We start from the raw sequence: 15,821 nt of genomic DNA, 5'->3' as shown, positions 1-15,821 counted from the left end.
GATAACTAGTTCAATTATTAAATTAAATAAATTTTAACTCACCGGATGTAGAACTTATTGAATTTCTCTCATTTTGCTTAAGTTCTGCCAAAATTCGACGAGCCCTCCAGCCTTGACAAAATTGCGACATTTTGACTGTAACCAAAATATAAGTTACTACCGTACTTTACCGTTTGCGTTACAAATTCTACATTTAAAAATACCCAAATTAAAATCTAGGCGCCGAACCGTAACTTTTCCCAAAAGTCTTCAAGTAATAACATCTATCTGCCCACATTGACAATACTAATTTTGGATGCTAAATATCACCTATCTACGTATTTTTGTTATTGCGCTGAGAAATAAAATTTTGTTTTGGCTGGGTCCAGTTACGTAGTACCTAACCTACCTCGGATTTAAAACCAAACAAACCCTTAGTGCTCACACGATAAACACTAAAAAAATTCGCACTTATTATTAACAGAAATATAACCTAACTACACCGAAAACACTGGATTTTGGTTTCAATATCGCCTATGTTACATGTTTTCTAATTTACATTAGAAAACATGTAACATAGGCGATACTTACGTATCGAGTAAAAATATTTATTTGATGAAATAATTCCACAAGTAAAGACATATCGCCATAAAATTAACGTATTTCAATTTGAAAACCCAAATCAATGTATGAAAATAAATATTAGCATTACTTTTACCGAATACTACAATAAAGATAAATAATAATGATACTTACTTATTAATACACGTTTGTAACACTTGTAATTTCACCAATTTACTCTAATTATACCGTAACACAAACAAATAACTTTACATTAAACCACAGAATGCATGTCCGCACCTGTATTGTTACGAAATGTCAACATTGTCACTACAAATCACCCTCAGCATCACCCCCGCCCGCGATTTTTTGCATCCCCTCTCTTTCTAACAGCGTTACATCTCACTTTGACGCCTAACGGTCAAGGTCTCACTCTCTTCGACTCACTTCGCAACGCGCATTAAACGAGTAAGCACGCGTTCGCTGTAGATAGATGGTATTTCCGGAGATTTATTACGTCGTGGAACTTAGACGGTATTTCTATTACATCATAACTCCTTATTTATTGTGATTTTGAGTTAGTGGTTTTAAGAGAACGATGCGTATTTAGGCCTTAAAAAGAACTGCATTAAAACTAAAATTCGAAAAAAGTGTAGATAGATGGTCTTGGTTATTAACCGTCGATATTACAGTTTGATCTGAAAATGAAGACAAGTTTTATATTACACTTTTATGTAATTTTCTTTACAGCTTTCTACGCGGAAAGTCCAACCTTACTCGTTTGGACGGTGCTTTGAGAGGGCGAAGTGACGTACCAACCCCAGGAACTGCAGCTATCGGCCGAGGCCAACCCAGCTTCCAACGCATGACCTCTTGTGAAAGTAGAGGAAGCGATAAAGCAGATTGACTAGAACTAATGCACACCCTGCCGCCTGTTAGGTAAATAAGCGTACCGAATTTAAAAAATATATTTCCGCAAAGCATTTTTTACGTGAAATAGCAAACAATTTCCTTTTACAACTAATATATTAATCGATACTTATGTCCAATTTGTTTCAGACCGCGAAGAAGTCGCAGATCATCCATGAAAAAATCTTCACATGCTATTACACAGAGCTGTGATCAATTACCCTCTAGCAGCATATCATCAGATACTGCATCTCCAGAAAAATGCTTATATAACTTACCCGAAAGACTGGCTGAAAGTAGTAATACCTTAAATGCCATCGAACTAGATAAAAACTCACGGAGATGTCGTAGCTGTGAAGGTATTTTAGACGCCGAAGAGCAAACGCACAAAAATAAATTATTTCCGACGCCTTTAGATGCTACCGCGCAGACAAAAAGAAAGAAGAACTTTATGGACAGATGTGTGAACAAAGTGAGACTGTGCTGAGTGGTGCATAAAAACTTTAAATTACAAACATGTGCTTGCAGAGTGTGTAACCATATAGACTGCCTTATTGGACTAGTGCCGTATATATGTGAATCTTAATTTAATGAAGTACAAAAGTGTGCACAATTGTGTAAATATTTTGCATTATGCCAGTAGGTATCTGAATGTTAAATATTAAAATAATGTGTCCTGCAGCACATAATTCGATGGAAACCCAAAAAGTTGTAATCTCAATGTGTGCTTGGTAATATGTTTACCGCTGAGATGTGCCTAATGATTGCTACCCTGCAATGTTCGGATAACACTGCATGAGGTGGCGACGATGCTGACTAAGATGCCAGTTTGCTATTCGTTGTAGTATAGCAAATTGCTTTATTCCTTAACTTTCGCAATATAATTTCTCTCTATCTCTTCACTCTCTACAGAATTTACAAATGAATTTAAGGATATATTTTATTTCTCTTGTTTTAGTATCTTGCCAATGAAGTATTTGAAAAATACGAGAATTGAACGAAATTATAATTTGCATTGTGATAGCTCAGATCTTTTAGACATGTAAAATTATTTTAAACACTCGAAAATATGGAATTGTTGTTTGTATCTTATTTATTTCTCTCTTACATGTTCAATTCTAAAAATGTCTAGTGCCTACCTATCTATTATGGTAGATTTGTACAAATTTTACTTCAGGTTTATGCATAGTTTGTTAATATAGTCATTCAATATGAGTTAACCATACTATAAAGTCTATATATTTGTTTATTGTCTAACCATTCAATAAATGGTATACATAATCCTAAATTTTTATTTTATTTATTTTGTATACACATACACTCCCTTAAATGAATATCTACTGACTATATTAATGCAAAATACACTTACCTCTACATTTCCTTTTGATCATAATCATCTTTAAAGTCATATAAAAGCCAAAATATAAAAATAAAAAACAATTATAGACTCAACTGTATGTAGTAATTCTCGATTGTACAATACATACAAAAATAAAACATTTACAATAAATAGCTTACCTATATCATTTGTTAGTACAACAATTACATATTGTATATATCAAAAAGAAAATAAATAATTGTTATTAAATTACATAAAAATACTAATAATATAATTGACTACTATCTACTATAAACAAGAGTAGAGAAAATAATTCTTCATGCATAATTACTTGAAGCTGTCGTCTACAGAACAGTTGAAGGAATTATAACATCTTATTTGTAGTCCATGTACAGGTACAAACACCCTCAAACGTAATAATAAAAACTTTAAGTACCTTAAAACCTACAATTATAGGGCCCATTACACTTTCTTTAGTTAAGTAGTGAGGTATCTTACTAAAATGGTATGTCAAATTATTCAAATGGTGAACAGAAAATTGTCACAAAATATAAACCTATTCGATTAAACAGTAGTAAAGATATTCAATAAATAGCATCTGAGAGATAACACCCATATGACTTTTATAGTTGAAGCCAGATATGAGATGCTCACATAGCAAATGAGGATGCAATAAAATAATTTAAAAAGTATTTGCATGTATCAAGTTCTTAGATTTTCGCCATTGTTACACATTGGCCATGAAGCTATTTTTTTTTAATATAAATCTTGTATATTTATTTTTTCAAACAAACCAACTTTTGGGAAACTACAGGTTCCATGATCGTGGTTGGTTTATTTGAAAAAATAAATATATACTCTATTTCGGTCTAAAAGATAGTTTCATTTCCATTGTACATAATGCCTTTTGTTTATCTCCATTACTAATGTCGGTAATGTCAGTCTTAATGAGAATTTAATTATAATAAATTAATTCAGAGTCAATGCCAAGAACAATACTGGAGGATCGTCTTGGCTTCAACTGCTTTGATCTTCTCTAGTTGAGAAATGGTTCCCTTCCCAGAGTTGTAGTATGCGCGCCCATCAAGTTGCAGTATAGACAACATATAGATTACTGTTACAGATGAGTAAAGCAGTTTTAAAAAGTAACTCTTGTGTAATGCACGATTTGAATTTTAAATTAAATTTGTTTAAAAGTTGCCATTAAATTTTTTAAGTCTTCAATTACTCCTACCGCACTTCTCTCGCACCAACCAAATACACCTATTTGTATTTACTAATTACTTGATAAATTAAGCATAATTTAGTGAAAAAGTGAATTAACCTACCAAGTTAGTTCCCTACCTAACTAAAGGGTGTATACTTGAAACATCGAGTATATAACTAGAAATAGAGATGAAATGTCATTTAATTTGTGTGAAAACTCTTGTGCCAAATCATTACAATGACTGCGCTCTGATTCGCCAGATCGAATTCGAATATTATCTTTATTACAATAAATAGAGATTATTTTTAGTTGTTGGTGCTGTACTATTTCAGCTTTCTAATTTATGACTTCAGTGCAAACGAGAGTTGAGATTGAAAAGTGATATAAGGCCCATTTGCTTGTTGAGTTGCCAGGGATGAATGGCCCCTATTTCGTCTCTATTTCTGGGTATATACTTGACGACTTGAAAAGATCACAATAATATACAACAATAATAATAATAAGATAATATACAATATTTAATTATCGTGCTATATAAAATCTAACAATAAAATCATAGTTTGATATATACTTGTACAGAAAAGGAGCATTCATCGCAGCCAAGAATCACTTTAGTGTCATGCACTTCAGAAGAATCCAACAAATACATTCCACCACATCTACAATAATATGTGTAAAAACTTTCACTTGGGTCCAATTCCATATCGGAGAGGTTTATTGTATCATAAAGAAGTAAATCACTGTGTTCCTGGCAGATAAGTTGTGCATCATACAGTTTTCGACTTTCAGGGTACTTTAACACTGACCAAGCCTTCTGCACAAGATGAAATACACCTTCGTCTCCATTCCCAATTTTATCAGGATGTAGTAATAATATTAGCTTCTGGTAATTCTTTTTTAAATCTTCAAAAGATGCGTTTCTATCACACTGAAGCACTTTGTAAAAATCTACGAAGTTCTCCTTTGCCGCCATTTTCGAAAATCATACCAACCGTCGGCTGGAAAGTTTGGTTACTTGTTATGTGATCTGTGGTCACTTGTCATTACTTTTCAAAAGAAGTTTTATTTCATAGCGTTGGTGTTAATACTTTCTTATAAAACGTTTGTCCCCAACAATAAGATTGTCACTCTAGTAATCACATACACATCTGTTCATTGTAATCATAATATTATTATGTTCCTGATAGAAATTCATAATTATTGATATTTATGCATATTTTCCTTAAACTTTCCTTTATTTTTTCCACCCTCAAAGACATTTTCCAATTTCCCATACAGTTGGCACAGAAAAATAGTTTTGCAAGACCATTACATTCACCTTAGAGGATGGAAAAAATAGTATAAAATATTCACAGACTACGATTTTCTATTCTATTCTATTTTAAGTTTCTAGCTTCTCTTGAAGAATTTTGCCAATGTCAAGTCAGTCATGGGAGTTACACTCATTATGTACAAAACAGTTACACGACTACAATCACAAACGAGATAACTACAATCACAGAACACTAATATTGTTCTGTGCACTATACTCACAAGGCTACAATTCTACATGCGATCACGGCGATGACATTTTATATTTTTAATTTTTTTTGTTTTGTTTCTGGCACTTCGCGGTTTGCGTTTGAGCCATTGCAAAACGGGGAACGATTCACTGAAAACGATGGAAAGGAAAAGTAATTTCGAAGAATGAATCATGGAAGTGCGATTAAGGTTAAATAGAAATACATAAACATAAAAATTATATGACAAATCCCAAGGAGCACACTTTATACGCCTTAAAACTGTTATGTCTATAAACAGTCTTAATAAGATTTAGTTAATAGTTCTCTACAAATGGTTTAAAAAAAAGAAATTGTTCTTATAAACTTATTTCCTTCAAGTCAAAATTTTAAACCCTTCTTAATACCAAACAACTTAATTAATTGTAATCTCTCTTAAGATTTACTCTTATGGTTTATTATTTACTCTTATTAGTTCATCTGTAGAACAACTGGTTATTTTTAGTAAAATTGTTTTATACACATCCAGTAAAGTCTATTAATACTCTAAAAACTAGTGTTGTTAAGTTTATTCTAGATATATTTAATTTATAGACATTCTGTAGTATTTGCACTTATTGACAAACACGATAAAGCGCGTCTTCAGTAGATTTTATTTAAAAAAATACTACAATTAGGGTTTTTACTCTATTGGACGTTGTAAGAGTTCATGCAAAATGGATAAAGTAAAAAATCTGGTGGATGTGGTGAACCTTGGATATTAAGTCACATCATTCGATACAATCAGCGTTGCCAATGCCAATTGTTTAAAATCCCCAAAAATCACGGTTAAAATCCCCAAATTTGAGGAGACCAAAGTTCATATTCCCCACAAATTTCCCACATCTCGAGTTTTCATTATTTATTAGAAATACATGGCTTAAAAATATAATAAAGAATTAAGAAACTCTAAATGTAATAATCTATTACGTTTGCTGTGAATGTAAACCGAATGTAAAATGTAAAACTAATTATAAAATAAGATGACGTTAAATCGTTTATTAATTATAATTAGATTCAACATTAATCTGTAACGAGTCTTTGAAAAAAGTCATTTTTCTTTGCCTTATAAAATTAAGTAAATTGATTATTTGTTGTGTATTTGGTGACAGTATGTTAATGTTAGAAATAATGAGTTTCGACCTATATTTAATATTTAAAGTTGACGAGTGGTAAGTTGTGGTGTGGAAGTACCAAGGGCTCGGCTTTGTTTATCAATAGCTGATTTCGTTTTGCTTCATACTGGGGACCGGCCTAAGAGGGAGAAAGAATCGCGAACTCCACACGCACCGACTGGTAATTTTACAGTTCAGAATCAAGTGCTCTAATAATAATTCTATTTAAGCTGCTTGTTAATAATACGGGGGATGTGCGATGTTGAAAAACACGTCGACATAGTCCATCACAGTGTTTCTAACAGTAACGATCAAACTAGCGATGCATCAGCAATTGGTAGATTAAACAAAATGATAAAATGTTAGAATCCCCACATTTTCCTCACATAGCGCCAATCCCCACAAAATCCCCAATCTAGTTGAAATTCCCCACAATTTTGGGGAATTCCCGACAAATTGGCAATTCTGGACATAATAGTCGAAATTCGCGCGCGAGCCGGCATTTTTGTTTGTTGACAAATAAATAAACATTGTGAAATAATTCCGTGTTCTGAAGTGATAAAAATAATTGATTTGAGCGCGTGAACTACTGTACTTCAATGTTGTATATGTGTATTGTGCCGTCTATCAATAGAATACAGTGAAATCATTGTGTGAAATGTGGTTGGCGTGAAGAAATAACCTCAGTTTTGTAATGAAAATTCTATTTCTTCCAACATAAGTTAGGTATGTCATTAAAGTATTCCTTATATTTATATAACGCACACACTCAACATAACCCCGCACTAGGGAAACCCTGTGTCGCGGGTGCCATGGACACACACATACACAACCACAAATTACACCCAAACTCACGAGAGAAATAAATGTAGGTCATACAAATATTTCTCCCGGCCCGGGAATTGAACCTGCGACCTCTGCGTGGCAGTCCGGCGTGGTAACCGTTCGGCCACGGAGGCAGTTTATATGGTATTATATTTATATGGTAGGGAATTTACCCACCTTTCTAGTCATATATAACACATTCCATATTTTTAATTAATTATACAGAATAACGCTTATTTGCGACAAATTGGATTTTTTCAATTGATTTTTTGACCTAATGTTTTGAAAAGTTTTTTATTGCATAATACGCTTTCTTCCCTACAACTTTTATAAAGATTTTGTAATAATATCAAAAGAAAAAATCGCTTAGAAACATCGCGTTTTGTAGACAATCATAAAACTTCATAGGAGTGAATATTCTTCTACAAGATCAACTACACTAAAGCAAGTAAAAATAATCTTTTCGTATTCTAAAGTTTTTCTACAGGGTGTAACCGCAAGGTGTAGTCATATTAAAGGAGCCAAACCTATACTTGATCTAAACCCTCTGTGCAAAATATCAAATAAAAATAAGTGACTTTTAATGTTGATATAACTTTAATTATGTTTGTATAAATAGTGATTGTCCGAAACAACCACTGCGTCACAACTCTATTGCTAGTTACGTTACTACGACTTCACAAATTCATTAATGAAACCTGGGCGGCCGCAAGCGGGGCGAAAGAACAGCTGACTACAATTGAAATGCCACTGTAAAAACATGATTTGAATATGTTGATAACACGTTAATATTAAGTAACAAAATCTTTAAATACCTAGAAAAATCGAATTATTTCTAACAATATTATTTTATGCCATACCTAGGTACGTACTTATTTACATACAATTTAAAGGATATTTATTTACTTATTAAGCCCGTAGTTACGCACGCCTTCATCGTATACACATTCTACATAATTTTGTATTAATACATTTATTTACGACAATTTTACAATAGTGGATACTTTTTTAATTGGTAGGTACTTACCTACTGTGCAATTCATACACGTTTTAATGAATTTCCTACGAATTGTAATTCACTGTTGTACAATGTACGAAATATTGACTTGTTTACGATAATTTTGAATAATAAGTACAATCACTACACGCACTGCTGCCACATTTCACACATTTACAGGTAAGGTTCAAAATGCCGACCTCCATGCAATATGCATATTTCCGTGCGTCGGTACAGAGACTGCTCTACTCTTTGAAGCATCTGCCGAGTGATTTGACTAAACGCCATTTCGATCCGCTGCCTCATTTCTTCTGCGCTTTCACAGGACTCCGCATAAACAATATTTTTATATGACCCCACAAAAAAAATCGAGCGGTGTCAAGTCTGGGGACCACGCTGGCCAGGGTACAGGACCTCCCCGCCCAATCCACTGCGGGAGACGGTCGTTCAGATGGGAACGTACATTTCGAGCAAAATGTGCGGGTGCTCCATCGTGCTAGAAAGTCATCCCGTGTTCCATCACGAGTCTCACGTATTGTGTCACTGGCAGGGCCATCAGAACGTCATCCAAGTCTTCTGTTAGGAATCTTAAATAATTGGCCCCATTCAGACTTGCCGGCAAAAACACTGGACCGATGACGGCACAACCTATTATACCAGCCCACACGTTAATCCGCCACTGGTGTTGAAAATTTGATTCCCTTGATACGCGGGGATTCAAATGAGTCCAAAAATGTTCATTATGCATATTGATAATGCCCGCACGCGTAAATGACGCCTCGTCTGTCCACAGTACCGACGAAGCGAAGTCGGGAGACCTCCCAACCTGGTCGCGGTACCAGCGGCAAAATGCCAAACGTAGATCATAGTCCGCTTGTAACAGCTCCTGCGTTCTTTGAAAATGGTATGGGTGCTGGCCATCATCCCGTAGCACACGCCACACACTCATATGGTTCACACCACCAAAGGCTGCCGCAGCACGACGAGTACTTGTCTTTGGATTGCCGAGAAAATGTTCCAAAACATCTGCCTCGAATTCTGGGTCTCGTGAACTCGGCCGGCCTTCAGAACTGGAACCACGGAACGATCCACTATTATGAAGTCTCATAACCATCTTCCTGAAGCATTCCACAGCAGGAAATGGTCGACGTCGATTTTCTGGGACGCCATCAATAAACTTTGCCCAATAAATTTGGCGAGGCTGGCGCAAGCTCCCATCGGCTGCGCCTACGCACAACATCATCTCTTAGTAATCACTATTGCTTAAGCGTGACATAGTTTAAATAAACACAAAAACAAGACACAAACAAAACGATGACACCTATTTAGTCCTCACAACGCAAACGGCAATTACAGACTGTTACAAAAAATTAAAAAATAGCACCTCTGCCTCAGCGGCGGCACATCAAAGGACGCCGACTGAAACGCAAATTTTGGAATATAGGGTAACGTTTTCATAATGTACCTACAGGATGAAATTAAAATTATTACCATCCTTTTGAAATAAGACCCTTCTGATACAAATTACATCATTACATACACATTAAACGAATACCTATATCCTACGTCTACGACCTTCAACGTTGCACTGCATACGCCTTTGTTTGTAAACAAGCTCTGACCATCACCCGTACCACTTCCACATAATGCAAGAACTGACTGAGTGATTACGGATATACTGCACTAAGGAGGCAGTCACCCATCGGAAACTCACGACGTCCGAAACGAAAGCCTAACACACTAACCACTACACCATGGAGGCAGTCGACTATAGGAATCAAATCCACGACCTCCGAAACGAAAGCCTAACACTCTAACCACTACACCATGGAGGCAGTCGACTATAGGAATCAAATCCACGACCTCCGAAAACAAAGCCTAACACTAACCACTACACCATGGAGGCAGTCGACTATGGGAATCAAATCCACAACCGCCGAAACGAAAGCCTAACACTCTAACCACTACACCATAGAGGCAGTCGACTATGGGAATCAAATCCACGACTTCCGAAAAGAAAGCCTAACGCTCTAACCACTAGACTATGGAGGCAGTCGACTATGGGAATCAAATCTACGACATCCGCAAAGAAAACCTAACACTCTAACAACTACCCCATAGAGCCAGTCAACTATGAGAATCGAATCCACGACCTCCGAAACGAGTCTAACATTAACCACTAATCCACATCACCATGTATAAAATCAAATGCTGGCGGCGAAAATCAAAGGTGATATTTTTGCCGCCAAAGTTGCCGCCAAAGGCTTGCGACTTCGCTACGATTACGTATCGCGTACGCAAGGCGACTAATCTTGATACTTTGTTTATTTAGGTAAGATTTTATATGGTTTTACACTATTGCTAATTTAAACTATTCTAAAATATTTCTTTAGATGAGTAGATATTATTAGGAAGTAAGAACCTTAATAGGTTCAACGGATATTAATTATTTCAATTTCACCATGTAATAAACCCATACCCAGAAAGTTGTCGTGTGTAGATAAGTCAAATTAAGCGTAAGCCTGTTGTTAGAAACGTGCGCTCAGCAATAGACGTATGTAAGTTAGTAAAGTACTATTTTTTGCACAAGGTTTAGTCCACTGCACTTGCATAGTAAGTACTGGTTGGAAACTTGACATTCTCGCATCTTTGAAGATTTCGGCAATTATCTCCGAAATCCAAGTTTTCTCACAATATTTTCATTTCCAAGCAAGTGATGAAAATTTATTTTATTTTTATTTTTTATTTTTTATTTATGGCACAATGTACAGACATCAGATACAGAAAGTGAGGAAAATAAAAACACTTAAAAATTAATACAACAGGCATATCTGTGCCCAATTATTACTGTGCTCAACATTCATTTTAAAACATTTAGATATACTTAAACAGACACTAAATCAATCATAAAAAAAAAATTAAATTAAATTAAAATTACAATAATTAATTCGTGGTCAACGATCAAAACTAATTTCTTGACGTTTACCGACCTTCAGGTTGCACCTTTACGATGAAAGTGTCCCAATACAAAGGAGATCCGCCAAAATGACCCCAGGCCCGGCGCCAAAATAATGTAACTCAGTTTTTAGAGTAAAAATAGCCATAATATTATATAGTTTCGGTATTGCTAAATTCACGTGCTAACATAGTTTTTTTGCCTGTTGAATTTTCATAGGCGCTTTATGAAAAATTCTATTTATTAGAGAAGCGTCGTCCTTTTTAGTTCATTAACATTGTAATAAATAATTATGGCATATAAGCATGTATATCAATCATATTATTATTATTATTAAATGAAACTCAACTCACTACAGAAGAGGCCAACAAATCACGACTAATAACCATGTGTCGTTGGGTTGTAGAAACTGTGAATGGCAAATTTAAAAATAGCTTTAAAATCTTCCGCAACAGAATGTTTAACAATACCTTAACGAAAACATTCACAGATTTCAAAATAGCAGCGGCTTTGATAAACTGCTTTCAGGAGCCTTACGAAGACAGTAGATTTACTGATGATTTTATTGCATCAATAAACCGCAACATACATAAAACAAATCTGTTGGCCGCGTATGTTTTAGAAAACAATTTGCACAGGCAAAGATCATCATTTACTAGACTGGATGCAAACAATCCAGAAGTATCAGATTTTCCGGAGCTGACGTACGAAGATCTGATAAAATTCGCTATAGGCACATATCACCTCAAAATAGCACGTTCGTACTGCAGCGAACACACGAAGAGAACTGGCGTATATGAAATCGAGGTTTACAGACACTCAGAACAAATAAATATAATAAATGATCGAGTTATAAGGTCACAGTCGCATACAAACAACGTACTGATTCGCTGCAGAATTAATTCACGTCATGTCAGATCAAACACTTATTATACCTATTTGTTATTTAATACTGCGGTTTTTGGAATCGAGGCAGTGAAAGAACATTACTGTTCCTGTTATCACGGGAACAGAACACTGGGAAGTTGCGCCCATGTAATAAGCGTCATGTACTATTTGGGTTGGGCTAGACACAATGAACGTGATTTAGACCACCCAGCTCTAGGCTTAGATTTTGTATTAGTTGATTTAGAAAACTAAGTCCATCAAACATATATTCTGTCGAGAAAATGAAAATATATATTATTTTATAACCATACTAAGTGTTTTATTTTACACATAGTTTCGAACATCTAATTTATTTTTTCATAGTTCACAGTACAGTACATACATGCTTATATGCCATAATGACTAATTACAAGATTAATGAACTAAAAATGACGACGTTTCTCTAAAAAATATAATTTTACAAAGAGCCCCTATTAAAATTCAACGGGCAAAAAGACAATGTTAGCATGTGAATTTAGCAATACCGAAACTATATAATATTTTTGCTATTTTTACTGTAAAAATTGAGTTACATTATTTTGGCGCCGGGCCTGGGGTAATTTTGTATGGGATTTGGCGGATCTCCTTTCAACTTTTTGGGAATAAAAAAGAAAATAAGATTTCAAGTTTTTTCATATTTTCATATTATTTTATTTATTAGGTACCTACTCTTGAAGTACTAAAGGTGATGGCCTTATTATTAGTCTTTGAAAATAATGAGGAAAAATGGAACTTTACAACTGAAAATTGTTTCTGATCATTTTAATGTTCAACAATTTAAAAACATAATTTACAAAAACTAGTCGCCAATAGGTCTTTTTTTTAACGATTTTTTGTTATCATTTAACGTATTAAGAATTAAGTCTTTTTAATGTTCATCAGCTAAGCAAGATGTCATAACCCTTGATATTGTTTTGTGGTCCCTGTTTCACAATTAAAAAAGAAGAAAGTCCACGAAACAAAAAAGTAAGTCCCTTTAAAAAGTAAGTTACTAAAAAATTTTTTTTTTTTTAAATATGAAGCGACGGGTCGAACAAGTCGTGTACCCGGTGGAAAGCGTCACGCCTGTCCATAACAGTAGCACTGCCGCTCGAAGGCTACTGCTACGGCGTCCATCTCTCTGAGACATAGTTGACAAGTCCCATGTGCCTGTAATTTCACCAGCACCCTTACCCTTCAAAACTGTAACACGGTAATGTGGCAGTACTACCCTGGACGAACTCACAAGGAGCTCTACTGCTACTAGTGATTTTTGAATATGATTTTCGGAACGAAAATGGCTCAAATGCTAATCCGACAGTGGCAGCGTGTTGTCTTTGCAAATGCAGATTCAACAATAAATGCGGCGTTAATATTTCGACGCGGGAGTAGAATTTTTAAACTGAAAGAACAAAATGAAAGGGACCTTTATGAATCAGTGCTATTCGAGCTTTAATTGCACAATTTCATCTTCACCACAGTGTGACTAATGTAACAAAATATTTTTTTAAGATGGTTTTACGGTATAAACTCATTTTTTAATTTTTTGATTTGGGTCGCTTTCATTGTAAGGGTGCGAAGTATTAGTCGGATAATTGCGTCATATTGCGTCATGCGTTAGAAGAAACATACCGACTGATTCGCTAGCCGCCATGCGTTAGAACAGTACCGACGGATAGAAAGAGACAAATTTCATTCATTAAAATACAATAGATGAATGCGTATTATTACATATGATATGGTAAAAAGAAACAGAGATAACTTTAAATATGTGTTTTTTAGAGGACATTAGTTTTATTAATGGATATTAAATGGAAATTTGTGTATTTTGTATGTTTGAAGATATGAAGTTAACGAAACCATATTACGTTATTATGTACTAAGTTTTAAATAATAGTTTTATTATGAACTAGTGTATTTTGGCAAAGTAATCGATAATATTTATTTTTCATTAAATGTTCACACGCATATTACATGAATAAAATAATAATAAATTTAGTAAATTATAACATAGTAATAAGAATATGGCATTAAGTACTTTATCATTTACAATAACATGCCTGAATTTCACAATTTTTTCAAGTTACGTAATTTGGTTGTATTATGATACTCAATAGAGATGTATTTATTTTCGTTAAATGACATCAGCTGATCGAAACTGTTCATGGCGAAATTTCCATAAATAACGTAGTTTGTACTAAAACAACTTTGCTAAATAGTTTCATACCATTAACTGAATCCGACCTTCAAATATGACTACACCTTGCTGTTACACCCTGTATACATAAAGCTTTAGACAAAATGCTCCCAACAGTGTTTTGAAAAAAGCTTTAAATTCTTATCGCCATTTTTATTTTTGAAGAATGACAATGGAGTAGCCGAGAAAAATTTCTATTCTTTTTAAAAAGTAAATCTAAGTTGAAATTAGTTTGAAGAAGTGTAGAACTTCTTGGGAATGGTTTGTTTTGTGAGTTATTTTGTACATTTAAGCTTTCTATAAATATTTAAAACCGAAAGTCGATAACTGTATTTTTATTAAGTTTATATTTTATACATAAATATTTAAAATTTAGCGAGCGCATTACTTTTATGACAGGTTTTACATCACTTTTCACAATGTATTTAAAGTCGCACGTCGCTTTTTAACCTATTAAACATTGTGCGAAAAAGTCAGAAATATTATATCTAATTTCGATTTTGATAATTCATATTTTGTAAGCCATTAAACTTGAAAACTGTTAGTATCAAGAGAATTGCGTCTTATGTTTGTAACGCTTTAGTATTTTGGTTTTAAAATAGCATTACTGAGAAAACTATCATAGACTATAAATTATATAAAAACTGTCTACAAGACTAAATAAAAACTGTTTACATTCTACAAATGGTCGTGTAGCATTCTGAAAGGGTTACCTGGGAGAAAAGATAAGAATCACTCTTAACACTACCTACAGATAGTTTCTCAAAGCACTCTTGTGATCTACTAATAAAGTTGTGCCCACTTTTACTTTATATTATCTAAAAACCTTCTTCGAGATATCTTGAGGGAATTTGAACTCTTAAAATATTCAATCGAATTAAATTCTATTAGATATCTTATAGTATATATTTAGATATGGGTGTGCTGCTTGGGATGTAATATATGGCTACATATTTATAATCTGATACAATTGAAAGTTATAAACGAAGCGAAACATTTATAAATAATATGACTATTAAGTAAGAAAATAAGCTTTACAGTAGTAGCAGGAAGACAAAATCCAATGGAGATGTTGACATGGAACAAAAAGGAATGATCGTTTAAAGGACAGTTGAGTACGTACAATGTGATTTAAGATTACCTATCTCTCCACACTCGCAAAGATCACTGCCTATAATTTTAAACTTGGCTAAGTTAAGTGGACCGGAGAACATACAGTCTCATGCGAATCAGTACATTAGTGGCCAACTTTCCAAATTTCATTTTGGAAAACCAAGTAGGAATAGAGGGTT

General features: G+C 34.1%; 1 protein-coding gene across 5 annotated transcripts in view; it reads left to right on the top strand.

Annotated features, from left to right (window-relative positions):
- The window catches only part of LOC113237109 (sterile alpha and TIR motif-containing protein 1), a 60,632-nt gene extending 58,860 nt beyond the window's left edge, over nt 1–1,772 (top strand). For all 5 annotated transcript variants that reach the window (XM_026473377.1, XM_026473376.1, XM_026473379.1 and 2 more), the window contains 2 exons: nt 1,291–1,479; nt 1,600–1,772. In XM_026473377.1, the coding sequence (XP_026329162.1) occupies nt 1,291–1,447 (157 nt within the window). In that variant the 3' untranslated portion in view covers nt 1,448–1,479; nt 1,600–1,772. The remainder of the gene's footprint in view (nt 1–1,290; nt 1,480–1,599) is intronic.
- Nucleotides 1,773–15,821: the final 14,049 nt, after the last annotated feature.

Source organism: Hyposmocoma kahamanoa, unplaced genomic scaffold, assembly GCF_003589595.1.
Source record: "Hyposmocoma kahamanoa isolate Upper Pololo Valley unplaced genomic scaffold, ASM358959v1 93, whole genome shotgun sequence".
NCBI classification, from domain to species: domain Eukaryota; kingdom Metazoa; phylum Arthropoda; class Insecta; order Lepidoptera; family Cosmopterigidae; genus Hyposmocoma; species Hyposmocoma kahamanoa.
This window is presented reverse-complemented; position numbering and strand designations above follow the sequence as displayed.